Below are 26863 nucleotides of genomic sequence, written 5' to 3'. Positions count from 1 at the left end.
ATATATTGCTAAAGATTCATTAACAATACAATATCTGGCTGCATCTTGTTGGTTGAACTGTGTCTATTTTAAAAGATGGGCGACTAAAACAACCCACTTAGTTAAGTATCGCTAAGCAACGGGAACGTGGCTGTCCGCGACTATAAATGCACAAACCATATGGGTCTAGGCGTGAACAGTTTTGCCTTTCAAACCAAAGCTATTTTCGCTCATTCCCCCTACTTCTAAACAAATGATTTTTTCTAAGGCGAAACATAAGCACGACAACGAGCTCTGTCATTGTTTACTGCCATTGCCATCCTCACAATGAAATCAGTTTTTCTCAAAGTAAACCACTCCATTGCCGGCCCGAAATTTAGGATATCAAAGTTCGAGGAGAAACTCATACGACTCACACGCCGGTGCCACACAGCCCACGGCCAAAAAGTGTTGCAGTCAGTCATACAGGATGCAGTTGTTCAAAATCGGTCGTATGATTCTATGCATTCATTCGGTAAATCGGCTTACCCCACTGTCGCATCCCAGTTGAGGAACATGGCATTGAAGTGCCGTCCTTTTGCCGGTTGTCGTCGCCAATCGACTCGCTGCTTGCCGGCACTGCCCGACTTTAGCAATAAAACCGTTTGCAGTCGCCTTTCCTTCGCCAGCAGTCCTCTCTACCGACTCTCCCCTCACCTAGTGTAAACTTGGTTCCGTTAGTTGATTTTATTTTCAGTGACCCTCTGATACGTTTTATGAACATGCACGATGACCATCCATTGACGTCATCGCCATCGCCGCTGTGCATGGAACACAGACGTTGTACGCTGCTCGACATATGACGGCCGAGCGGATCTCAGCCAGCACGCCTGTCGACGTTAGCAGGACGTCCGACGGTCAGGATGAGTCCAGCCCTGTTTATACCCTAGCTTCATCTGCTCTCGAATCAAGTCCATATATCCACTGCTTCTTCTCTGAATATCATATATTCCTGCTGGCCCTAAAGCAGGCCACGTATAATGGCTGCTTTTTAGATTCGCAGGTCATGCGTGTGCAAAGCCTGCTTTTACCGACTAAACTAGCGGCAAGCGCGGTCGCCGAGCTGTCGATTCACACACGACCAGGCGTAGCAAAAGCCATTGGTTTGAAAGGGGGTTGCTTTCTGCTGCAAACACAGCGGAACCCGTCCGCGCTCTATCCACCTCGCCATATCAGAGAAACAGTATCGCGGGCAGAGAAAGCAAGCAAGGCTGTTAAAGTATTTTCCATTGCCGCAAACAGCAAGCATTCTTGCCACATAAGGAATGACATTGAGAGGTACGGGCTCACATGTACTGCTTTACTTCTACCGGTAGAAGCAGCGGCATAAGTTAGCAAATGTGCGTAGGTCTATTCGAGTATTAAATTTTTTCCTGACTCCGCCTGACTCTTCTTTCATTATATTTGATTCATATGTATGAGCGGTACGAGTGCCCGTCGGCCGTCATGGCCGCAACGTCGCGGAACGTAAGGCTATGCGGCGTTTGCTGCTCGAAGAAGACAGGGCAGGAGGACTCGTCGCAGTAGTAGACGCCATAGCTAAAATGGAGTAGCGCATTGGCCACTGATAGTGTGAATGTGCCTGTCGCGTATTCTGGCACAGCTGCGCGGTTCTGTGCACTGTGTGTACTGCGGTCTGAGCAAATGGAAAAGCGGCGAGAAAAAGGGGAAAAGTTAACGCACTCTTTTGAATTTCCCACTGCTTGTCTATATCGGTATGTCTTTATATGTTCATCTAAATGATTGATTTTTTCGTTTGCAGGTACTGACCATTTCCTAAATCCAAGAAAGTGCTAAACCATGGAAAGATTTTGTGTACCAGTAAATTTACTGATATATTGTTTTTACCACAGACAATCCTAACATAATGCAGATAACAGCGGCGGGTTCATACAGGGGAGTTAATGCAGTTGACTTTCTGTGTGTACTACAGCGTCAGTTTAGGATACATCTTCTTCGGTTCGGGTTGACTCGTGAGATGAACAAACCGTATATTTATATAGCCTGAACCTCCAATCTAATTTGACCTATATTCCATGTAACGTTATCACAAAAATCAGCTGGCTCACCTACAAAAATGAGCTGAAATACAGGCCGGCAGCTTATTTAAAAAAAACCCTTTTTTAATTGTTTAATATTTCTATCTCACCGGCACACAAGAAACGAGCTATATTGAATTAAGTGTATTTAATCATTCTCTGACTTTAGAAACCAAAGCTTAGGTATTTATTCATATCGTTTTAATTGCGCCTTTTCAAAAGTAGCCAGAGTGCTTCAAACCTTTCGAAATATGTTTAGGGACGCTATTCCCCATGTACGCACCCTTGTGCCTTCACTCAAGGTACCTTCAAGGACTTCACCTTGTGCCTTTTGCTCACACGTGCGAGCTAGATACATGAAGACATATTTAGGCGGAACTTTTTGCAGAAGGCTTTCCATTATTTTATCTAGTTGCAGAGATGGAAGCCACTGTCTTTTAGGATGTAACCGCCAGTTCGATCTCATTCGCTTCCTGCCATTCCGTCGATTGAAACCTCTTTGAATTGTCTCATTTTTAGAATTAAACAAGCAGCTATTCGATAACTAGACATCATATAGACTAACTGATTGATTATATAACCAATAGCGTTTAAATTAAATACGAAAATAGGTGAATGGTAATATTGAATGTTCAACCGAGCGGATCGAGACCACAATGTTCGAAGACAGCGTCATCCAGAGCCGAAGAAAAATAATAAGAAAGAACCAATACGATCAAATTTACGATTCAGGTACATGGTTCTCGCTAGCTCTGGCGAAACTCCATGCATACGGAATACTGTTCTTACCACAAATTCAAAGAAAGCATACATACTTATTCAGTGAGATCTGGCAAGGCGGAGCTCAAACAAATATGTTTTGTATTTGTTACCTTTGATCCATTCTGTGCCAGCAAGGTCTATGACGTCTGTACTGGTCGTGTTTTTTGAAGTAGTTATCGCCTTGTTTGCTTAGCAAGTTGACCTTTGCCAGTGTGGAGCTTCAGGTGAAAGGGCGCATCTACATACGTGCTCTATATGAAAGCAAAGACTATTAAGAAAAAACGTACGCGGTTCTTATGGGGTTGAGCTAGTTGGCTACAGGAAATTGGCTTAAAGGAGGGTGATAACTGTGTGTGCATTTTCCTAAGAAATGATCATCTGGAAATAGAGTACGCCTATACACATACAGGCCAAACTACGTAGCGAAAAATACTGCCTGAGTCTGAATCGGTTTTGAGCTGGCTGATGCCACTGATTTATGACGATCTGAAATGGTGCTAACGGTTCTCGTCCATGTGTAACACTCATTCAGAATGCCATATGTAACAGTCACCTATCGAAATAATCAATAAGTTTTTCCCATTGTTTGGAACTAATGAAACAACTGAATGATTGCAGACAATTAAACTTAAGTTTTTTTTATTTTATCAGTTCGCGGTTGCTACTACTTATTACATTTGTACAACAGGGTGCACCCGCTTTATAGTTGTGAGCTCAATTAAGCGACGCTTTCGCTACTTTCAAATCCAATCGAAGCAAATTACATAAGACACTATTCACCAAAGCCTATGTCGAGAACTTAAGCCCGCAGAACAAACAAAATATGATGTATAAACAGAAAGAGGGAGATCCTCATTGGCAACTAACTATAATAAATCAGGCCACTTATTTGGTCCTCTACTTACTAATATTCTTGAATGTGATACAATACAAGGTAGCAACAATAGTAGTAACGACCACAACAATCAGATACAACATCGCCAAAAAGTATCGACGTGTAACGACAATAACCATACGTCTTATCACGTTTACCATTACCGACGACTATCTCTAAGGGGTGTATATATGTACATACGGCTTGATAATACAATGCAATACAACAAACATTTATTCCAAAATGACTTTAGCCTCAACAAGCTAATCATCATCTATAGAATAGAGTTCCAGACATAAAGTCCTTGAGGGCTTTGCTTTCCTTTTTTTTTTTATTGATTTACCCCACGGGCCGAGCCTGTGTGCATAGTTGCTCAATAAGAGCCCGTTAACTACACCAACAATTATGATTTGTACCATAAACACAATCTGACCAACGGCGTCATTTGTCTAGAACGAGAATCAACAGCCGGTTACTTTTAGACCCACTGGCGAAATCCGGTCACGGCGTCAATTAATAAAATCTTCGCAATCCGATCAATGCCCTTTGTGGACTTTAAACGTTGGTTGACAGTTTGGATTTTTTTCGCCGTTGACGTCACAGTTACTGCAGTTAGCGATGGCGCTATCGTCGACTCTGAGCATCACCATCGAAGCGTGGGCCTGTTGTAATGATCAGGGTATCCGCTCTGAGAACCAACTAGTGCAGGAAGGAAAATAATCTGACCTCTCTTTTTCGTTTTCAAAAACACGCCACCACTTACGCGACAGTGGTGGTTTGCCACTTCACTAATATTAAATTCTTTTCATACAACGTCCAACAACAGCCCCAGCCGCCTGTCAACAGGGCATAGACAATAAACACTAGTGGAATTCACTCACTATAAAAAGCGTTTTACTAACCGGCTTTTATGCGTACGTAATCCGCCTTCTTCTAGTTACTTGCATTCACGGGCAACAGACCATAAGTCCGTTAACGATAACAACACTAACATAGAGAAAAACATGGAACTGCGGGAATAGCGAGTGGTCCTCAAAAATAGCAAATTTTGTTTTCAACAAAATAGGACATCTGCACGTTGTCATCGTGATATAGCAGCATATCTAATTGAGAATTTTCCAAACAGATTGCTCGGACGAAGAAATCCCATAGAGCACTTTGCCCGTTCTCCATACTTGAATGATTACTTTTCCTTTGCACCTTAAACATAAGGCCTAGGCCGGAAAACTGACGTCACTGGAAGATTTCTCAAAGTTTTCTCAAATTCATAGGCGACCGCCATCAGCAATATATCGACAAGAACAGTAATAGCTTTAGGCAGCTATGGCTGGCGGAACCATTACATGTTCTACGTAGACTTTTGCAATCTAAGTATTAATTATATGTTAGAAAAAAGTAACTAAAATTATAATCCTTCAGTTTCTATATAAGAGCAATCAGAGATATATGTATACATAGAGAACGAATGGCGACAACTTTTTCTTTTTTTTTCCAACAATCCTACACGGACGTAATTAAACGATTCTGTAGACTCGCATACAGTTCCAAATACATTTGAGTGTGACCTAAAAGAGGAGCTGACAAAAGTCAGTGCCACGTGCAAACAGTGCATCAAACAAAACGCATATCAAAACGGTGACACATCTTTTTGACTCAAAATAATAATATTGTGGTCCGAAATTCTAGTTTAGTCAGATGTCTCATTTGTAAGCTAAATACATCTCTTCAGCGATTTAAGTTTAGATTTATATAGAAGTTATCAACAATCCAAGCACCATATATAGATTCGTATTGTGAACGGCATCAAATGCCTACTAAAGGACGCACCATTTGTGATATGTTATATATAGTTATACCGGTAACTCGGAAAGAAGACATCCAATAACAGGTAATAAATACTTCACTGATTCTCAAGTGCGACCCCCAACACAAAGCTCATTTGAATAGATGGAATGATCCTAAACGCATTGTGTTCCGTTTGGCAGTAGTCATGCGTTCGAACTCGCAATTCGTCTTTGAACTAGGCTTTTCACCCATTAAAGAGCTAACGCTTTGTAAAGCTAAGCTGCCATACCGCTGTCTAGCTAGCGGATTACAGACGCGTTATATCTCCTATTTCGATCTTGAACGCCCCTTCTATTGAAATCGGGTTGATCGCTCGTTGATGTAACCTCTTCAAAAAGCCACTGTGGACCATTTCTTTGGTAGATATTTCGTATCGGTCTAATTACAAATGAACAGTATAAAGGACAACGAGGGATTGGTAAACGATGCCAAATTTGACCAGTTCCGTTTTTGCTAAACACACACAATTGTGTGAAAAACAAATCTTGGCATGAGACTTTTCTTACCACCTGCAACGTCAGAACGAAAAGAATTGATAGCTCGTGCTTGAGTTGCTTTGCGTCCTGTTGGCCAACGATTTTAAATAAAACTTGTAGCAACAGCTGCGTGTATGTTCAAATCAGGTATCGAGTCGTCAGTTATCGAAATAATCGTTCTTCTGGGAGTTTTGGCAACCGCATATAGCAAACGATTTATTAATAACAATTCATTATTATTATTCGAGTTTTAGTGCGTTTGTATGCGTGCACTGTTACACGAAGCACGTTAAGACATAGAAAAACGTGCTTCGAGAGATGGATGCGAGATCACCTTCTTCGCAGAAATCTCGGTTAAAAATGTCTGTACAGAGTTTGCAAGCGTCATTGCATCGTGAAGTCGAAGTCGACGCCGATGAACCGTTTTCACGAATGTTCTTCATGAATTGCTTTTCCCCCAGACATGTACAATGCACTAATTATATATATATTATTATCCTCATTAGCATTGCCAATACTGTCGTCTTGGCCTGCCGTGTCGCACAGTTTATTTAGTGCACTTATCGGCCATATAGCGGTAATCACAACTGGTCAACCCGGCTAGACCACGAGGTTGACTGTATATCCGGTACAAGCACAATGAAGCGGGTAAAAGCCCGTAACAAATCCTAGCTCATCAAAAAAGACCCCCTGCTTTATGCAACGTCAGCTGTAGTTACATATGACAAGACCGGTTCGTGCTGTACAAGAAAAGCAACATGAGCGGCCAAAAATCAACCATATCCCGCTAAATATCTACCAGTTCAGTCACTTAAACTATACTACACTGATGGTTCATCGTATTTATGCTCTGGCTAGATTGTATATGGATGCGATTAAAACACGGCCAGCGGGGCACTTCGATCGGGGGTACAGGTTATGGTAGTGGTAGCAGCCCGATTCGAAATTGGTTATGGAGGCCGCAGGGTTAGTTAACAGATTCATGGCAAACTCGAAGGTTGCGATGGCCATCTGTTGCTTTTGCAGATTTGCAATAGCAATAACAATAACCGTATGTTACGAAACCTCTGAAAACTTCTAAACTAGGCTATTATAATAATCATCTATAGCGGAACTAAACAGTCGAAACAAGACTGTGGTTTCCATCGGATGACTATATACAGAGTATTGTCCAACTCTCTAGCCAAAACATCCTGCATGTAGCGATAAAGGTCAGTCTTTATTTCCCGTGTCCGTGTGTATATATATATCCACATGGTATCGAAGTAAACGACTATTCCTCCTCCTTCCGCCTTAGTTCTATCTCCTCTCAAAGCCTCGCCGTACGTACCCCTACGTCTACAATGTCACTGCGTGCCTACCCGGCAATTATATTGAGACGTTTCAAAGAAGATTAAATTAGGTCACTTACGCAATAAGCATAACTAAAAATATAAACGTACTAGAGATAGCTTTGATTAGGACGTTTATATGCGATTATCTGGCCAAAGTAACGTTCTTTATACGAATCCATTATTGCTGAGGGCAACGGTGGCTAAAATTTATTATACAATTTTCTGTAATTTTCAAATATTTGCGCAATCAACGTTAGTGGTATGAGCAACGTTTGCTGCTTACTTCTGTTTGGTTTGCGTTGCTTAGAATTAGCTGAGTTAACGACAAAAACAAAGACACAGATTATGAATGCTGGTCGAATTTGCAGGGAACGCCGTGTTCGTCCACCCTCGTACGTACAATCTCTTCAATATGAACGGATCTGAAAAAGAATTATTTATAAACTACATAGAGTCAGCAGTAGCTATAGCCGAGTCTACGCTGGCTTATGGACGCAGTAATGAAGGTTTTTGAATTCATTGCTGGCTAGCACAGATGGCAAAATGGCGGACGATCAGTGAAGTCATTCAGAAGCTTTTGGCCAGTGTAGTGTGAGGCTCTGCGCTTCAAAATATTTTCCACTGAAGCTATCAAATTGGCAAACGCAAGCAGAGGGGACCAGCTAGATAGATTCGAACGTTTTTGTTTTGGGTTTGTCCTATTGTTTTTCTCTCTCTTTCTTTTTTTTTTTTTTTTTCTCTATTGAGCTTACGTTTAGCGCAGACAAACTATCAGGGTAGCAAATTATTGCAGCGTGAAGTCTGGAAGATAACGGCCGAGCATAAATAATAGTAGAACTACTCTAGAAGTAGGAAAATCTCAAAGTTAAACAAATTTAGTGATGACACTGGGTAGCCGTCTAGGCTTCATGATGATAAGCATCATATATTAAAGAAACAATCGAACAGTTCGCTTAACAAAATCAGTAAGTATAACTGGTGGAACTTTATATTTATTCGCACGTAGGCACAGCCTTAGGCTGTTCTATTGATACAATAATAATTAATAACATATCAGCTTTCTGTAACGCAGTCAAAGGGGAGACGACGAATTTACGCCACTTTGACCACTTACTGGCGAGTTCGTTCGGAATGGGTGTTCTGAACAAGACAAAATGGTGCAGGAAAGTGCCAGGAGAGTCGGGCCAAAGGCCGCTTGTCAGCAATTTAATGTCGCATATGAACCCCACAAACTAGTTTCAAACAATTGTCATAGCAGCAACAGTGACCATAACAATAATAGCCACAAAGGCAGTGGCAGTGAGAAACCGCGCACGGCACGACTAAAATTCCCGAATATTATTAACAGCGTGTTATGTGTATGCATAATAAATGCATTGACACCGTAATTACCTAAAGACGTTCAAGGTCGGCAAGGGTGAGCCTGAACAATACTGAGTACTTCCATCCACTTATGTATCGGTATTATGTGTTACTAAGTGGACGGTGATATAAATGATGAACAAAGCTGACGTTGTGCTCTGATTGAGAACTTACTTGAGGCACAACAAATCTTTTGCGCTCACTTACGGACAGCGAAGTTGATGGCGCCCAATTACTATAAACATACTTCTAGTTCGATGGATCATAAACATGCGTTCGTTCGTGCATGAGATAGCACGAGCATATTGAATAGCACGGCTATCGATTGTTGTTTGCGTCGTTTCCTGGCTTAGTCCTAGCCGGGAGTTTACGTCGGCTGCGGTAGGCGACACCTGTTAGACGAAATGTTAATCAGTAGCATCACAAACATGTATTCTTCGGATAAATTATATCAAAACAGCTGTAGTAGGTTTGAATTGACATTGGATGATACAAGTAGCTATATGTTTCCTTTTCCTGAGATGGGAGTAAAAGAAAATTGATAGATGCACCTAAATCACCATTACGTTTTGGAAAGCAGGTCTCGTCGAAGGTGATATGTACGTTGAAGTGATTCTTACTGGTTGGGTCGTGGCATTGCTTAGAAAATTGCTCACCATGTCGAAATAATAGTTCGGTACGAAACATTAATTACACTAGTAGGAATACAGCATTAAGATAAATAAGAAGAAAAAGAAATGTGTATTTAGTCGTCGTTTTCAGTTCTCTCAAAGCACATATGAATAGTAACTAACGTTGTGAGTATGCGGGATAGCAGATCAATAAGTCGAAACTAAATCAATCACAAAAGCAATGCATGGTGAAGACTTGCGCCAGTCCCTGATCTTATTTAGCAGGAGTCTGCTTATCCTATTGCCATTGCTCTGATTCCGTTCTGCTTATAACCATTGAACGTACGCGAATATTATATAGACTTCCCAGCTTGTCTGTATTGAATCAACTAACAATCTTCTCGCAGGAGATTAGGCAAACGCTTCATTAGAAGGCGATAATTGCTCTATCGCTCTGGTGTTTAGGTGTGAAATCGCTACCCCTTCGAGGTCTAAAATCATGTGTTATCAATATCCGACACCAATCTCTTGTGAAGGTCACACAACAGTTGTACATCATCCACTTCAATAAACTTCTCTCAGTGAAATAAAATGTACTTACTAACGGCCCATGATATAGTAAAGTAAATGGTTCGACGTGTGAAATGGTATATCGTGCGTGTAGGAACATCATTTGAAACAGACGATCCAACAGTTCGCCTACATACTTAGGTACCAAATGTGATGACATCTATTTTGTCTGCATTCGTTGGGTTATAGAAGGACGTAGTATACGTGATACCGTAAAGAGATTTCGATAGGCTGGGCATGATACCAGGTGTAGGCTGGGCCAGAGCTGCTGCGGTATGAGCCCATAAGTCTTTTGCTGTACGTGTAAATTCACGTGTTCGCTTTGTTTTTTACGAATGTATACATAAGTAGGTAAGTAGGTAGGTAGGTAGGTAGGTAGGTACAAACGAAGCATGAATAATACATAGAATTAGAAGAAATACACGATCACTAACCCTAATTAAAAAAGAAAGTTATAAAATTCTAAGTGGCCATGACTCTAATTGATACGTTTTAATTTTGTGCAATTCCAACAATAGATTAGAAATACTTCTACAAAATTTCCCCATAAGTTCACTAGTTCAGAAGTTTCTTGCAAGTAAGTCATTCTAGGTCCAAGTTGTCAATATACATTGGACAATCACGAAGATCTCCAAACAGGCTGACCAACATTAACCTCTGGCGGCAATAACTCGTAAACTACCTATATAAATATCTGTAATCAATTGTCTATTATCTCAGTGGATGGGCATGCCTCATAGTCGATGCAGATTCGGAGAACACGACTGCCGTAAAAATCCACCAGACAAAGTAACAATAATAGTCCTTCGGAAAATTTTACAGCGATCCTTCGTTATCCTTTTTTCGGGGATCTAAGATATTTATGTTATATTTGCAGACGAGGGGAGTAATACCATTACTTTCTGATAGTGAAATCATAAAGCAATCTTCATCTTCAATAACGAAGGCAAGGACGCCCTGTAGGGCACTTTCTTCACCAGATTATTAATAGACAGATCAAGATTAAATATAGTAGTAGTATAGATTTCCATATCATATGGCAACTATGATCGGAATTTACTTGTCACTTAAATATAGCTACGAATCAATACGAACACCGAATATCGACGTCCATACATGTGGTAACAGTATATTGCACCGCTATTTTTACATGTAAGCTAACGACATCGTTGTGACATGGTAAAATTGTTGTACCATTATTAATGGCTCAATAGAATAGCAACGACAATAGTTTAATAAGAGTCAAAAACGTGCAGTTCTAAATCGTACCACATATTAAAAGCTATTGCCGCAGTAGTGGTGTCCATCTTTTGCTGTAGCATCTTGGGTCAGTGGCCAGTTCATGGTGACGAATGTCTCCCGTCAGATATACTGCCTGCCTGAGCGGTGTCCTATTTGCTCGCACAAATCAGGTATTAGCATAGCCAATAAGGACTCAGCGAAGGCCTGCCTAGAGTCAACACCGTGCTGCCTCCCACGTTTAAAGAAAGACTTCTCGTGAGCATGCACAACCAGACGCAATCACGAAACGCGCCACGTAACTGGTAGCAATCTTTCATTATTATTACTCGATTATTTAGAATAATGCCTCTGATTCGCACTCGTAGACTTCTTGCGATAAGTAGCTAGAACTGTAAAATACAGAATATCTCTGCATCTATGTCTTAATTGAAACGTCGTTGCACCTGTATTTTTTTACGACTTATTTAAGGCAAAGCGGATTTTTTGAACTATAACATTGTATTTAAATGTGTGTACGTGTGTGTAAGCGGGTTCTGGTAGCAGTCATTTAGTTCTGACACCTATTCAGCAACCCAGAAAAAAACAACGAACATTGTTTCCCATATAAAACATAGATGTATAAAAACAATGCAATATTCTAACATTTCAAAAGTTTTCCCCACAATATAGTCTAGGTAATAGAATTATTTCAACGCCTTAAAGCTTACCTTTGAGCAGAACAGAAGACCCGTTCTTGAACGTATCACATGTGAACGAAGACTTGGTTATGCCCGCGACACTAAATACATTTATGTACACCGAAAAAACACGAACAGACTTAAGTATCAACGACGCTAGTCAGCTGGCAGTTGTCAGCTAAAATTAAAGTAAATAGACTTAATTATGGACGAAGATAATAGTATCCGAAAAGGCACCAGAAGAAGAAGGGACTAATTATCCGGTTTTTCCACCAATAATGAATCAATGTGAATTGGAGTCGGGCGGGAATAAATTCTGTACGAAATGTTGGTGTTTGCTGTACGGGGGGCAAGTTTCTCTCTAGACTTGTCCACTTGTTTCTGCAACGAGCTAGATGAATGCCAGAATTTGCGCCAGATTCTAAAACGAGGGGTTCAATAAGACGGCCCCGGGGTATCCTAAATGTTGTTGTTATCGTAGCTGCTGTTCAAGGCATTGGCCAATCCTAGCAACGCTTGACCATAATAGAAAGCCTTTATTTATCATTTGACTATGCATGCTGCGTTAGTCAACGTATAGCTTCTACTTATTTATTCAATTTATAATGGCCCGAACTTATTCTCGTGATAGGGGTGTTACGTGTTCTTATTATATTGTACTCTTGTCACTTATGCATTTTGTAATCCTCTGTTGTATGAGCACACAATGTCACGTTCTCGGCGCACGAACTACACGCTCAATTTACACACTAGATGTACATATACATGTATATATATATATATATATATATATATATATATACACGTATGTGGGTACTCATTATTATAGACGGCCAACCATATCTGCTTCTGTCGTCCTATCGTTCTCTGTGACAGGAGTGCCTTTGTTTTCTTCGCCAATCTCATGGAGATACTTCCTCACTGTTGTCAAGGCGTATTACCTATGTCGGAACCAACACCGAGATAGGCCCTACGCTTCACAAGCCATCCATCTTCCGAACACGGTTCAGCCAGTCGAATATAGGTTGCGCGGGTTAGGTCTCGTTAACGTAATGTTCAATATAGGACGATTATACCTTATCTTGTATGTACTTGCGCAAATAGTTTTGTGATTTAACTAACGTGGTTAAGAACGAGGGGGCAATAGAGACTATCAGGCGAGCGTGTATTATTTATAATGAAAGATTCTTATCTGGGCTCTCAGACCCCCGATAGAGGTCAAAGGAGATCAGATGATGACGCTCTGGCTGTTGTTATTGCAGGTCGCAAGTAACTATGGTCTCTGCACTTGTGGTTGTAGCAGTTAAACACGTGTTGAAATCGAAAAGTTATGCATTGCTCGATGACTTCATCTCTACAGCGGCCTATTGAAGTACCGATGTCGATGACAAGACTGCGTATTTCTGCGGGCCAAACAAGCAACTGATACGTTAGTTGTTGCTGGCAGCAAAAAACAAAAGACTGACGACGAGGCAGTTTGTCAGTGTCGGGTCAGTGTGATAGCCGCTGGTTAGAGAGTCGACTTCTGTGTTGTTTTTAATCTAGGATTGTATTTGACGGAGAAGCTAGCAAGGAACAATGACCCTGGAAGGCTAACAGATACGATATCGTCTAGAGATGTAGTTACAAGATTCAAGTCAGTATAATCTTCACCATTCTTAGCGGCCTCACACATTCTGCTTTGGAACCACCGTCACCTTAACCTCCGTCAAACACTCCTGCCTAGCTAACAACATTCGTGCGTATAATATCCAATAGCAGTTCTGCGAAATTAAGCCGTACGGACAGCTTTACGTACTAGCTGGACACATAAAAGAGTTTGGCTTCATTCGTATTAAACATATTGTTATACTCCTACATAGTAAAGTAGCACGTTGACTGTACAATATCTCCCCACCTTAGCAACTGAGCATGTCCGCGCAGTGTTAACGAGCCGAACACCACTCTACTACACGTCTGCGAACGTTCCCCGTTGCTCTGAGGGCAGATTTCTTTCCGGAGACACTGATTAACCAGCCGACTAAGCACTTAAAAAATCACTGATTATCGATCAACGTCGGGTATATCTACTATATATACATATCAGTAAATGATCCGAATCCGAGGCTGGGATCAGCTACGCAAAATGACAATATGACGGGTATCCACCATCAGCACTGCTACTACTACAGGATCAACGGCAGTCTTACACCAGCTTTCTGTGCTACTTGCTGGCTGGCTGGCTGGCTGGCTGGCTGACTGACTGCCTTTCCGCCTGTTCCACTGTGGTTTGCTGCGCGAACGAAAAACTGAGCTGCTCCTGTCGTCTGCCCCGCGCGTGGAGAGGGTTTCAAAAGAGTATGAAGGGAAGGGGCCGCAGCATGAAGGAGCACAGCACACTACGGCGGCGGCGCACCGCCATTGAATAGATTGTAGAGGAGTGCCTGTGTAGGCAGCGCAGTGGAGGCGGCTGTAGCTGCATCGGGCGCACCGCTACTTCTCTATAGTACCAACACCAGCTCAGTGGAGAGGGAGAGCAATGGTGCGAAGACTGGAGCAGCCGTCAATAGAGTGGATGAGGACGGTCGGACATAGATCTAGGAGCGCGGGAAATTCGAGTTCGATTAAGAGAAGCAGTTGGATGATAAAAGCGTGTCGGAGGTGTAATGTAAGCATGCGTTCTTTGAGTAGATAGGTAGATACGTATATGTAGCAAAAAGCAGTTGTCGTGTGGAAAGGGTCTTGTACTGGCAGCAGGCACTATGTTTAGAGATAGAGAGTCAGGTCGGTCGGGGTACGACACAGAGATAATGCTGGTAGCGAAACGGTGGTAAGTAACAAATGCAATGAGAATCAAAACGATGTCCAGTGGAAGTCTATCAGTGACTGGTAATTAGATGTTGCTCAGCCAAAGGAGAGAAGTACACAGGATCGAAATTGATAGCGTCATAGAGGATTTATAAAGGCGATGTGGTTAATTGTGAATGAGAAAACAAAGAAAAGCATAAACTACTTCGTATCATAGATGGAACTCATAAACAAGCTATCTATTTATTAAGCTAATACTGTATATGTAGCATGGAAGTACGTGAAGGTTTAGATTTTTCCTAAAGGCAAACCTTTGTTATAGAATAAAAAAAAAGGAACACAAGAAGAGTCAAAGGCTAACTGGCCCAAAAGTGGTTTCGTTTTTAATCCTGAATCTGCTCGATTTTGTCTCATAATATATACTGCTGACCAATCGAAGAGCCGTATAATTTTATAGATGGTAGGGAAAAAAAATGTCTGACTCCTGAAAGCTCCTTGCATCCTGTGTTCGTACGGTACAATTTCATTGATAGACAGCTGCTATCAGCAAAATTTTCAGTCATTGTCCCTGGCATTGACAGCATTTCCACCAAATGCGGAACTCTAAGCCAAAGTAAGCTTTTTTTTTGTATAATAGTTCCAAAAGGTATTGATTGACTAATAGTTTTAGATACGCTTAAAGAAGAGCAGTGTACTTTCTTTTGATTTACGTAAAGTTTTACTGATTAGTGGACTGCTGCTGAACCTATTATATCTTTCAGATATAATTAAGACACACCAATAACACAAAGTCAATGTAAAGTAAACATTTGGTAGGTGTAAATAACAGCCCATAGATAGCAAACAAATGTGTTTTTATTATTATTATTACTACTACTACTACATTACGTCATACGTACAAAACGTGATGTTTATCTTTTGCTCGCACGCCAGTAATTACGTTTTTCTATGATTAATGTTGGCGGCTCTAAACAAAGATGATTGATTGCGTGAAGCTTCTTCGACACTTCTTGGCGAGCGAAGATTTCACGAGTGTTATGATCGCGGCGCAGCAGAAAATGATGGATGAAGGATGCCTGATAGTGATAATAATTAAATCGATTAATTTTCTGTGAAAAACAACCCATTTCGTGTGCCTATGGCACATCTCGATGCTCTTCATTGAGCTTCAACCAAGGTCATCTTATAGTTAGTTCTGCGATACTCATGAAAAGTGCCAACTATATGGTACGCAATTTCTAGCCGTCTGATTCAAACCTACAGAAAGCGTACGATTTCTCAACTGTGAATGATCGTTTAGAGTAGTATGAAGTTGTATAGTGCGCATTGATTCAAATAAACTTGTCGCGTTCCTGAATTAATTTTCGGGTTTGTTTATTTCAAGTTGAGAAGACTTTGAAGAGATAACCAAGCAATCGGTGGCATGCACCAGAAAAAATGACCATTTCACTAATAGTTAATCATAATGATTATGTTGCCAGTTGGGTTCATTCGACTGTAGTGTGGAAATCTTAGCGGGTTAACGGACGGCCCAAAAGTGACTGCCGCTTGCGCCAAACTTTTGGCAGTTTCTTACACTGCCCAGGCCATTTCCTGAAAATAACATAGATCCCATTCCACAACTAAAGGTATTAGTTAGCTACTGGATTTGTCTTACTCACTCATTAAGCATTTGTAGGTACATGGTAAACAACACCGTTCTCGATTGGTAGGGATGTGTGTGTCATCGATAAAAATGTATCCTAAGCAGCTGCGGTAATCTTGGACCTATCAAGCCGTTGCGTCATAGTTAAACGGTAAATGTAACGTTGGCTGAAAGTCAATACGTACGCCACGTCACATACAGAATACTGCTTAGCTTTCACTGAAATTTGTCTCAGACGTACATGGATTACGTCAATCCGTTTACAAACGTCTAATAAATGTTCTGAACTGGGAGACATTATTATAGGTATGTATGGAATTACACAGCTGAAATTTCTCTAAGAAAATCAGCTTCATTGGCAGTTAAATCTCTTTCTTACTTTCCTGCATTCATCAGAATTTCACATGCGTCCATTTTCTATTCTGTGCTTCATTCGTTTATTGAAACAGTTATAAATCATAGATTTGTTTGAATTAAACATCACACATTGTTCAGCATGGCATATTTTACTCACCACCGCCATATATATATATATATATATATATATATATACTGGATCACTTATTGGGGCGCCTTAACTATATATAGAGTGCGCCCAATGCTCTCGTCTTTCTAACAATGTCTGGTTATTCGACAGGGAAAATAATAATAGTTCAAAAAAATTCGAAACGCAACAGATCCAAGCAGTAAAAGACGGACATGTGATCATTGTTGTAAATATTTATCAACGGCAGAAGTGGCAGAAGCGACAATACTTCGTATAGGCGAAGACAAAGCCTCGTCGCGTCAGCGTCAGGCAAACGCTGTCCATCGAACTACAGTTGATCCAACAACAGATAACCGTCCCTGTTATTGTAGCCCAAACCAACTTCTCGGATCTAGATAGCCGCTACATCTGCGCTGCCGGAGCACTATATCGCCGGGTTGTAATAGAACCCATTGTATAGACATAATTGTGGCAGCGATATTAATGGTCGGCGGTACCGCGAATCGACCATAAAGCACTGAAGATTTTATTGTGATGTTTTTTTAGCTAGCTCATCGACTGTCAACCTACGGAGGTAAATTCGCTACTATTTTAGTACGAGACCTTTTACGCCCTGAAGAGTCGGTTTATGCTGTGCGCGTATCGAATCATACTTCGGTACCGTGAGCAAAACTGTTCTCATCACACTTCAAAATGTTAGCGGGATTCGATTAGCAGGACGGACGCTCTGAGCGACAGAATCAATAAAAACGAAAAGTCTGATTATACTATGATAATCGTATCGGAGGTCCATTAAGAAAACGGCTGTATAGAAACTATTTAGTCTATAGATTTTGATCGATTTGTACGATTTTTCTAGAATTTATTTACATGTCAATATTCTATGCCAACAGAGAATTCCTGTCAAAGATCGGCCATTATAAATGTCAACACAGAGTAATTTGTTGTATTTGGAGTCCCTACATAAACGCGGCCAACTAAATAATTAGTTACTTAAAGAATCTACCGCACATCCAACTACAAGCAATGGAACTGGGATATGCGTTTTTTTTTTTCTTATATGTGAGCCTTGTCTACCAGCTTCCTCACACGATACGCCTTAGCCTAAATCCAGATAAGAGGTAACGGAACGTTTCGTTTTAATAGCATCATGAACTAAGCAAAATGGCCTAGATGTCTCAGCCGAACCAGCAAAACAATCGGTTTCCATAAATAATAATATATGCTATGGATAATGGACTATAGACGTGTCTACGTGAAAGAGCATATGTCGAGAGACATGCGGCTGGTTATGAGTAGTCAGTGGCAGCAATTGTTCTTTAAGTTACTGTTCTTTAGTCGAACAACAACAGCAAGGACAAGACGCCTATACAGGTAAGAGGTCGGCAGAGAACGGCCGCCGCCAGGTGCACGCCACGTGACGTGACAGATAGATAACGCGCGAATACTGCAACCTACATACAAGTCATGCCTGAGGCTACGAATCCATGCAGCAATGCACATATATACATGCATATGTATATGTACATCTATCGAGTTTTCCATGGATAGTCTGTGCCAAATGGCGAACAGACAGACAACCATAACATGAACGTCAGCTCAAACCGATACGCGTAACAGGCTATTACTCCTACTGCTAATAGAGTTTGCGGGTAACGGACAAACGGACAAAGCCACAGGACGTTAACTCATGGAGACAAAGCAAAAACTAACATCGAATGAAGCTTAGGCCTTGGGCAGTCTTCGAACGAAGGCGAACACAGAAGAAAGTGTCTTTTCGATTCATTGATTTTGTGCTTGATCCTGTCAAAATGGTCAGCAGGGCGGCTGCAGGAACGGCATACTTCAAGCGAACAGCTCTCGTTGTCGTTGTGGTCACGCTGGCGGTGGCATCTCCCGTGTGTTATGGTGAGTTCGGAAACCATTATTATGAGCGAACGAGCTTCCGTAAAGTGAAATTGCATTAGAAACATGTGTGGGTGGCTGAAAGCTGCTTAAAAGTACTCAGCGATTCGATAATACCGTTAAGCAATTAGATGTATGGCCAGGCTACATCTATAAAGATATTAAGTAAAAGGCGTGAGTTGAAAACGTTATGTAATATTCTTTAGATATTCTTTAAGAGCTATAGTTCTAGCCGACGTATTTGTAATTAACGTAATAGTACGAATCCGCTAATGAAGTCGAGCGTAACACTTGAAATATTGCGTATCGAATTGGCAATATAGCTGTTTGTAAAGTCATCGTTTGTGAAGTATAGCAAATATAAAAAAGGCTTATGCGGACCTGCGTAATGCTGTTCCAATCGTACTTAATAAGAAGATCCATGTTGTGTCGTATTTACTTATTGTGTTAAGTTGCGATCTTTCAGGTATACTGCAGCTAGCTGGCAATTCGAGATATTGTTATCAACACTGTTTGTATGTTTTTACTTATTCACCTTTGGTGGAGTTGTCAAAAACCTTGTAAGGAAACCCATAAATACCAATATTACATGTCACCCAGCTCAACGACACAATGTCCCAGTATCACCTAAGGTATATAGAATCATTTAAAACGGTCTGGGTCATATGGGTCACACGAGTTTTGTTGAGTTTATAAAATTAATCTGAGAGATTTGCCAGATGTCCTAGAGACGGTGCTGAAGGCAATGAGCGGCATTATATCTATTACAATTTTCTCCGCATCTGAAGCACTTAAATGTATCGGAACGCTTGTGGACACCTGGTTTCCTGCGCTGTCTATGGTGGCACTCATGCACGGCAAAGCAAATAACATGTCTGTTTAGCTCGTTCGGCCCTTTCCATTCGTTGTTTCAATCAATCAGTTGCCGCAAATTTTTGGTCACACCTTCTAAGATTCGACTTGAAGGGTTACGTTGCCGGAAGCTCAAAACGATGGTTTTCAGACAGCAGTGCTGAGTTGGTTTGGAAATAGGCGAGGAACTTCAGGATCACTATTCGTAGTTTCATTTTGAGAAAGGACGCTTTCACGCGATGCAATTATCTGAGGTTCTCTACCGTAAGATCTTTCCAAATAACACCTACTCCGTGAATTGCAATCGGAGCTATGAAATCCAACAAGCTGAAGAGTGGTGACGACGGGTCTGCGAACTGATCGCACTTGCGGCCAGCACCGGTTTCGTGCGTTCTTCGGTGACCTGCATAGCGAAATTTCTTCCGTTCGCAGAGAAGAGCAACCATAAGTACGGAATCCGGTTTACATAGCAACCTGGCGATGTACAAGGCATAAGTGGCCGCTGTTCTTTTCCCTTCTAAGCTTCATCACCTCCATCTTGATCAAATTACGGTCAGCTCCAAGTTTGCAACCAACACTTGGAACCTGTTCGACCCATATATCACTAAGTCTTTTGCACACAGGATGACTTCGACTAATTTACTCGGCCCGCCTGTTGGACCAGGGAGGTCCTTCACCAAGATGGAGAATAAGGATGGGCTTAAGTTGTCTTTCTGAGTAAAGCTTGTCGTCTGTGTGAAGAGCGGGGGTTCGGCCACTTCGTCGTTGACGGTTATTCTGTTCTCCAGTAGAATCCAGCACGTTCATAGTAACGCCCACCCCGACTAGCGTGAACATAATCTTATCCAGAGACTGGTTTAAAGTCGACCAAAACCCCGTATAACGCACTGTGTAACGTGGCCAGTACTTTCTTGGCATCGGCTTCAAGGTTCTACACATCGTTTCTGTGGAGTGTTTTTGCCTGAATTCACATTGCTCCGTCCGAATGGCGTCTATGCTTTCTAGACAGATGTTCAGTTTCTTAGTCAGGAAGCTATAGAACAGCGTATAACAAACACTTCTTTTCACTAATTTCCTCCATGATGACGGCGCGATTCGGTTGTTCTTTTCTTTAAGAATCAGTAACAGGGTAGTGTCTTTCCACTGAACTCGAAATGTACCAATGTGCAAAGAGTTTGTGAATTAAGCACGGTGCCAAAACGAAAGCGCATTCAAGACACTCACTGCAGACGATCTGAACCGGCGGCCTTCTTATTGCGTTGGCGCGTAAAACCTTGCATTAGTTCCCGCACTATGAAGTCTCGTTGAAGGATATGGCATTATATTGAGATTTCCTCTCTTTGTAGCAAATGTAGAACAAAAAGAAATCGCGGCCGAAAAGGGCAGCGCGCGTGGTACCGTATCTGTTGACCCAAACATCTATGAGAAGTGACTTTTGAGGATCCAGATGCTAACCGGGCAAGTCGCTGAACTGTCATGATGCATCAGCTACTTGTATGATTGACGTCCTGCATCGGCAATCAAATAGGCGTCCATCCGTTGAAGGTATTGTTATATCATATGATGCATACGTTTTTCGATAGATCACTTTAAAAACGAAGGCTAAAAGCTAGAACTCAGGCTGTGCCTCGGACATAAAACTGAAGACCATCTGGGCCTTTTGGACAAGGCTGCAAATATAGTTAGGCGACAACCCATGCTCCGGGGAAGAGATGGGCTGTACTGATGGCCGGATGCCACGCGTAAGTTTCGACATTCATTGCATCAGGTACTGGTGCATTCTAAGAACTTGTTTACATCTGCGCTCACGATAGAGTTTGGTGTTTGACAGTCCGTGCAGATGCAGCTTGGACAGTAGGATCTATCTTCATTATTACGTGGGCACAAACGTTTGGGCCTTCTGACAGGGACTGAATTTCATCCTGAAAATTTACCCCATCCCTGGTTACGTTCGTTGCAAATACATTGATGATCGAACGTGTCCTATGAAAGTTGTGGGACTGATTTCTCAGCATCAGCAAAGTCTGCGAGCGTGTCTAGAACAGCCATAGTGCGGCTCAAGTTTGGCTGGTCAAGGTGGGCATTGAAATCTCTGGCAACGACCAGAGGAGGGACAGAATGGGAAGAAAGCGCCTCCAGCGCACTGACGAGTTTCTCCCCCAATATGTGCGCTGATGCCAAATCAGCCGGCCGAGCATTGGCTGCTACGAGATTTAGTCGAGGCCACGTAAAGCAATGACGTTACTGTGCACTAGGTACGACATCAGCCATCTTACAACTGCAGGGAATGGAAATTTGACAACTACTCAGGCAGCCTGGTCCGTTGCTTTCCATTGCAGAGTTGCGCACAGAATAGAAAGGCGGCAAGCTAAAGGGGCTAGTCACCCTAGTCTCCGTTGGCATAACGATGTTTATACTGTCCAGTGCTTCACGAAAAGAGGAGCGCTAGGGCTCTTCACAGTTCCACTATATAATTCTTAGGGTTCTTTTATGGCCTAGCCTTGTTGTAAGCTCTATGATCTACCCAGCGAACGGCTGCGATGATGTCGCGTACAGGAGTCAGTTTTCGTGTTGTCAATGCTGCCAAAATCTGCTTTACGAAGTACACGAGGGTTAGGATTGGTGGGACGAGCGGTTGGCCGTAGTCCAACCGTTCGGATTAGTGCTTGATGACTTGCCTTTTGAAGCTGACCTGGCCGCTGGAGCGTTCGATTGAGTCCGGTTGAACTGACTAGCTTTGCTGTTCAAGCCCTTTCGTATTGTTACCATCGACGGCTTAGGTGGACATCGTCTGGCATGTAACTTTCTCTTCTTATGCCTCAAGAGGCCTCATCCTTCTGGCAATGATGTAGGTAATCTTTCTTCATCTTTATAGCTGTACCATTTACTCTTGACGACTAGGAGTGAAGAACGGGAGAGCCGAAAACTTCTAATTTTCCTGGCTTGTTTTTTTCCGCAGTAATATAGCTTACCACTTTTGCAGTGCTGGCTGAAGAAGAGAGCGGAGAACACATGAACTTCCGATCCCAAGCACGACATGATTAATACCTCCGAAAAGCTGGCCACTTTGCTAATTTTCAAATTTGATGGTAACCAGCCTGTAAAAATGCCACAACTAATCCATCGGTTTCGTTAACTCCGTAATACTTCTCTGTTTTATATAAGTCACTGTCGATGATTGTTTTCAGCTCCGCACGAATAATTCATTGTTTTTCCTTAGCATTTCTCTCAGCCCGAGACCGACACAATCTTGCCGCCCATCACTGTTGATGTTCTTCGTAGCGGATAAGGGGTCAGCCGTCCGAAGGACTCTCAGAGATGTCTCACACTTCACGATCGATCATGGTCAATGCAGCCATATTTTCTTTTGTTTCGCTTTTAACTTTGACATTTGCTTTTCCAGATTATCGTTATCATATCAATATAAATGCAAACAAATGAACAATCTCTTGTCGTCATTTTCAAGTAACGTTCACGACTCGGTTCTAATAAAAAAGAAATCACTCTAAGTATAAAAAGCCGATTTCAAACCGCAGCGTCCATTTTGGAGTAACACAAATTAGCTAGCCTCATACCGGCATCGTGATATAATTACCTTTGACATGTTCTTCCAGACGGGACTCTTTAATAGAGCAATGATCAAGTTGCAATTACCCGTATTCATATATAAAGTATTACTTCCAGGGCAGTATCGCGAAGCGATCATATTGGCCTCTAACGCTGCGAGTGTCTTCAATGAACTTGTTTCTGAAGTTGTCAAAGAAGAAGTCGGAACGTTTATTCGAACGGCGTACAAGGACGGTTGTCTCGACGCCGGTTGCTGCATGGGATTTCAAACTCAGGTTCGAGACGAAACGCCAAAAGTGAGCCGGCTAAAATAAGATTAAAAAGCTAGTTACATTAGCTGACAACAGTTTTTATTCGTGTATGTAAAAGCGTACGCATCGAACTCAATATACATACTCTTTTGAAATTCACTTTGTGTCTTGTCCATTATTTTAGATTATGCCACTAAAGATAACTTATCTTCTAATGGCAGAACTTTTATCCCTAACTGGCGTTTCATTTAATTCACTACATAATAGGCTGTGTTTTCGACACGAAATATTCCAGGTACGTCACAACGTCGACTGTCCATCATGGGGATGGCTGAAATGGTCCTTTAATGGTCCCATGTTGGTATCCCATCGGCCGTTGTTTCATTCTTGCATGGACTGTCAATATGGTGAACCAGATTGCCTCATAACGACAGCCTCTTGTAAAGGAAAACATACGCAATTTTGGTAAGCGTGATTGCATTATCCTATGCTAATGAGCGCAGTACAAGGGTATGTTTATGCTCTTGGCCTAATGTCTTTATTCTAACGATAGAACTATCGGTATATGGCAGTTGCTTTGTACTATTCTATTGCCATTGACGATAGCGTGTTTTTAAGGCTTTGCTAGTTTCTCTCTTGAAATACCTGTGGCACATTTTCGTGTTATTTTGCCATCTTTAATTTCGGGCAAACAGTATGGAAAGGGAATAGAAACCTTTCGATCTTATACTTACCTCCTGATCAATGGCCTCACCGCAACTGCTGCCCACAACGAAAGTACAAGACTTTTTCGGTAAAAGTGAGACATTCGGCTTGTCTACCATGCTAGTTCACAAAAGATTTTTTACAGTTATGATGCGACGCATACATAACGTTTATGACATAGGAAATTGAGTTGTTTTTTTCCACTTTTGTACTCCAGAAGTAGTGATAATAATGGCGGCGTTTAAGCACTGATAAATGCCGTTCCTTCCGCGTATCCTCTGAATCCACACAATATCATCTTCAGCAGACGTTTAGTACTTCTCCAGCCGTATATTAGGTTCCGTGCTTTCCACCTACAGAAGAGAAAATATAAATGATCGTATAAATGCCGTGTACTTCATCGCATTGTACTGACATACAGAATCATCGATCCTATGTTACGTGCACTAGCAACTAGTGAGCTATAGAAAACTCCGTTAATATAGTTAAAAGAGGCACAAAGGAAACGGCTGTATGTTAAATCCTCTATATATTAGATTTGGAAATGATCATTGATCTTGGATGATCGTTTTACGCTAACGCATACGTTACGAAGAGCTCTGGTAGATTGTCAGTCCAACAAACGTTGAAGGATTGAAAGCTCAAGAAAGTCGCAGCGTACAGAATTTCGAGATTCGAAATATCTCGTCAAATTTGATGCTTTTCCAGCTGCCAATGGTTAGCACCATATTAAGGTATAATATATGCTTACCAACACTACTTTTTTTTGCAGCCGTGGGCAAAATAGATGTGACGTTGGGTTAATTAGGCGGGCAGAGTTTTTACATCTGTTAGTTATACAGTGAGAAGGTGGAATCTCCGGTTGCTGTTTCATTTGAACGACGCCGACGCCGTTAATTGAATCTAAACTTCAAAGAGTAGTGATCAGAGGGAGGGACTTTCACAGGGTTGGTCGACTTTAGTCTGATTTAGCATGCGCGCAAATAATGTTTATTCTGCGAACCTGAGCTGTTATCCGTGCCGATCATTTGCTCAGAGTCGGTAGCCGTGACAGGTAGTTTGATTTATAGATGTTGAGTAGATACACATAGAAATTAAGGAGTTCCAAATGCAAAGTTCGGTTGAACTTGAAAATAGTCCACTATTGAACTTACCAGGATTTCCCATCATCACAAACCACGACGAGGCATCTATTATTAATCCTTGTTTTAAAACGATATTTAATACTTTTCTTTTTCTAACTAAATAACAGCTATACGCTCTCATTTAGTTAAATTGTAAATTGATTTATTTCTTTGTGTACGGGGACATTTTGCTCGTGATGCAGCTGTTAGCTGGAAAAGTCACCCTTTACTGGGGTTACATGGAGATGGCTTCACCTCATGTGTTTCGTTTTCGTCACAGGTTTATGGATGCATCAAAACAAAAGAAAAACGCCCTCGGTGAGGCCCTGTTTACGATCGTCAACCCCATGTATCCTGATAGGTGTATTACTGTCGACACGGTAATCATATTTTATCATATAGTAATTATAATAATGAGCGTCAACGTCCTATTACTAAATTCAATTAATTAGTCAACGACGAGGTTACATTACAGAAATTATCCTTAGATACCGTGTTCTTGTTAACCGTCGATATCAGTTTTGCGGTTGTCCCTATAAAATTTCAGTATATCCAAGCTCAACAATGTCAATGATCAAGAGTTGTCTAAAAAGTACCAAACAACAAACTTGAAGTTATCGTATAATCCGCAAGCCCTTATCTTTAGGCTCTGGGGGTTTTAGGGGTAAAAGGAAGAATGAAAATAATAACATCTCTGGTAGTCTCTATATTAGCGAGCTATAATTATCTGTGCGTTAACATTTATACTATTATGAACTCATACGAGCTCCGTTAGTTAGAAGCATACTTAAAAATCGGAAATCAATTTTAATTTGAGAGTAACTGTAGAGCTCATTAATTGAACTTTGGTGAACTTACTCTTCACTATCTGCTGTTTGTTGGCAGTTTCTCATTTGCTTGCTATGGACTTAGTCAACTTTCACTTGCGTTATCTAGGTATCTTCAAGTTTACACCTGCGCCCATGCGAAGAGCCAACGGAAACGCAGCTGTTCTACGTGTCTCGCAACTGGATCACGGAAGTGAAGAGGCTTCGGAGAGACAGTGACCGATCATTGTAAACATCAGAGTTCATCAAATAAAGATGTGAAATTTCGAAAGCGAAGAAAATTGTAAAGAGTTTATCAGACAATGTAACGAGACTAACAACAAAATGGTAAAAAAACCTAGACTGTCAGTAGTAACAGGAAGGAGCATCCCCATCGAGGAATCGAGTAAGTAGACTAACTGGTACGTGTCAGGTCAGCCAACGATTTCTCAATTTAGATGTATTTGCCAAAACAGCTCTTTGAAGAAGATGCAATACCTTTTACAATGCTCCGAGCAAAATGAGTGCTTTGCGATCTACAGCACACCTTAAGGAAATTATTTTTGACCAGCACCTTGTAAACTGTTTGTGCATAGTAGCTCTTTTTATTTATGAATATAAACTTAGATAACGCAATGGTGTCACCAGTCGCTTTGTTTGTACATGTTTATGATTATACCACCACGTAGAAAGAATAATAGACGAAAATAACCGAATTGTGAGACGGACCAGAAATAAATATAATTCCTACAAAATGTATCATCATGTGTGCTTGCGTTAGAGAATGTACGTAACGTCATTTAGCTCAGAGCTCTTCGATCAGGACTTTTCGAACGGCAAAGGCAAAATTACTATATAACATCTAAGGGTGAATTCATCGCATAGGTTATTTAGTCTAAGAATTAGCAAATATTTATTGAAAAG

General features: G+C 41.4%; 2 protein-coding genes across 13 annotated transcripts in view; one reads left to right on the top strand and one right to left on the bottom strand.

Annotated features, from left to right (window-relative positions):
- The window catches only part of LOC111268553 (semaphorin-1A), a 142077-nt gene extending 127997 nt beyond the window's left edge, over positions 1-14080 (bottom strand). For 5 of the 10 annotated variants that reach the window (XR_015314274.1, XR_015314273.1, XR_015314271.1 and 2 more), the window contains exons 1-2: positions 13708-13831; positions 11841-11911 (exon numbers count right to left, since the gene is read on the bottom strand). The gene's annotated coding sequence lies outside the window, so the exon portion shown is untranslated. Of the gene's footprint in view, positions 1-5169; positions 9103-11160; positions 11523-11840; positions 11912-13707 lie in introns of those variants that run through there. The other 5 variants (XR_002685287.2, XR_002685286.2, XR_002685285.2 and 2 more) reach the window with 5 other exon arrangements.
- Positions 14081-18231: 4151 nt separating this feature from the next.
- Positions 18232-26698, top strand: LOC111268556 (uncharacterized). 3 transcript variants are annotated; one of them, XM_022847616.2, is made up of 6 exons: positions 18232-18637; positions 22707-22831; positions 23171-23349; positions 23600-23769; positions 25414-25513; positions 26070-26698. In XM_022847616.2, the coding sequence occupies exons 2-6, from the start codon at positions 22756-22758 to the stop codon at positions 26190-26192; spliced, it is 648 nt and encodes a 215-aa protein (XP_022703351.1). In that variant the 5' UTR covers positions 18232-18637; positions 22707-22755; the 3' UTR covers positions 26193-26698. The 3 variants fall into 3 exon arrangements, with proteins under 3 accessions (XP_022703351.1, XP_022703349.1, XP_022703350.1); XM_022847614.2 differs by lacking the exon at positions 22707-22831 and having other exon boundaries at positions 18240-18637; XM_022847615.2 differs by lacking the exon at positions 22707-22831 and having other exon boundaries at positions 18246-18637; positions 23171-23328.
- The last annotated feature ends 165 nt before the right edge of the window (positions 26699-26863 follow it).

Source organism: Varroa jacobsoni, unplaced genomic scaffold (assembly GCF_002532875.2).
Source record: "Varroa jacobsoni isolate VJ856 unplaced genomic scaffold, vjacob_1.0 scaffold_1299, whole genome shotgun sequence".
In the NCBI taxonomy this organism is placed as follows: domain Eukaryota; kingdom Metazoa; phylum Arthropoda; class Arachnida; order Mesostigmata; family Varroidae; genus Varroa; species Varroa jacobsoni.
The sequence above is the reverse complement of the archived record's forward strand: the minus strand, read 5'-3'. Positions and strand labels throughout refer to the sequence as shown.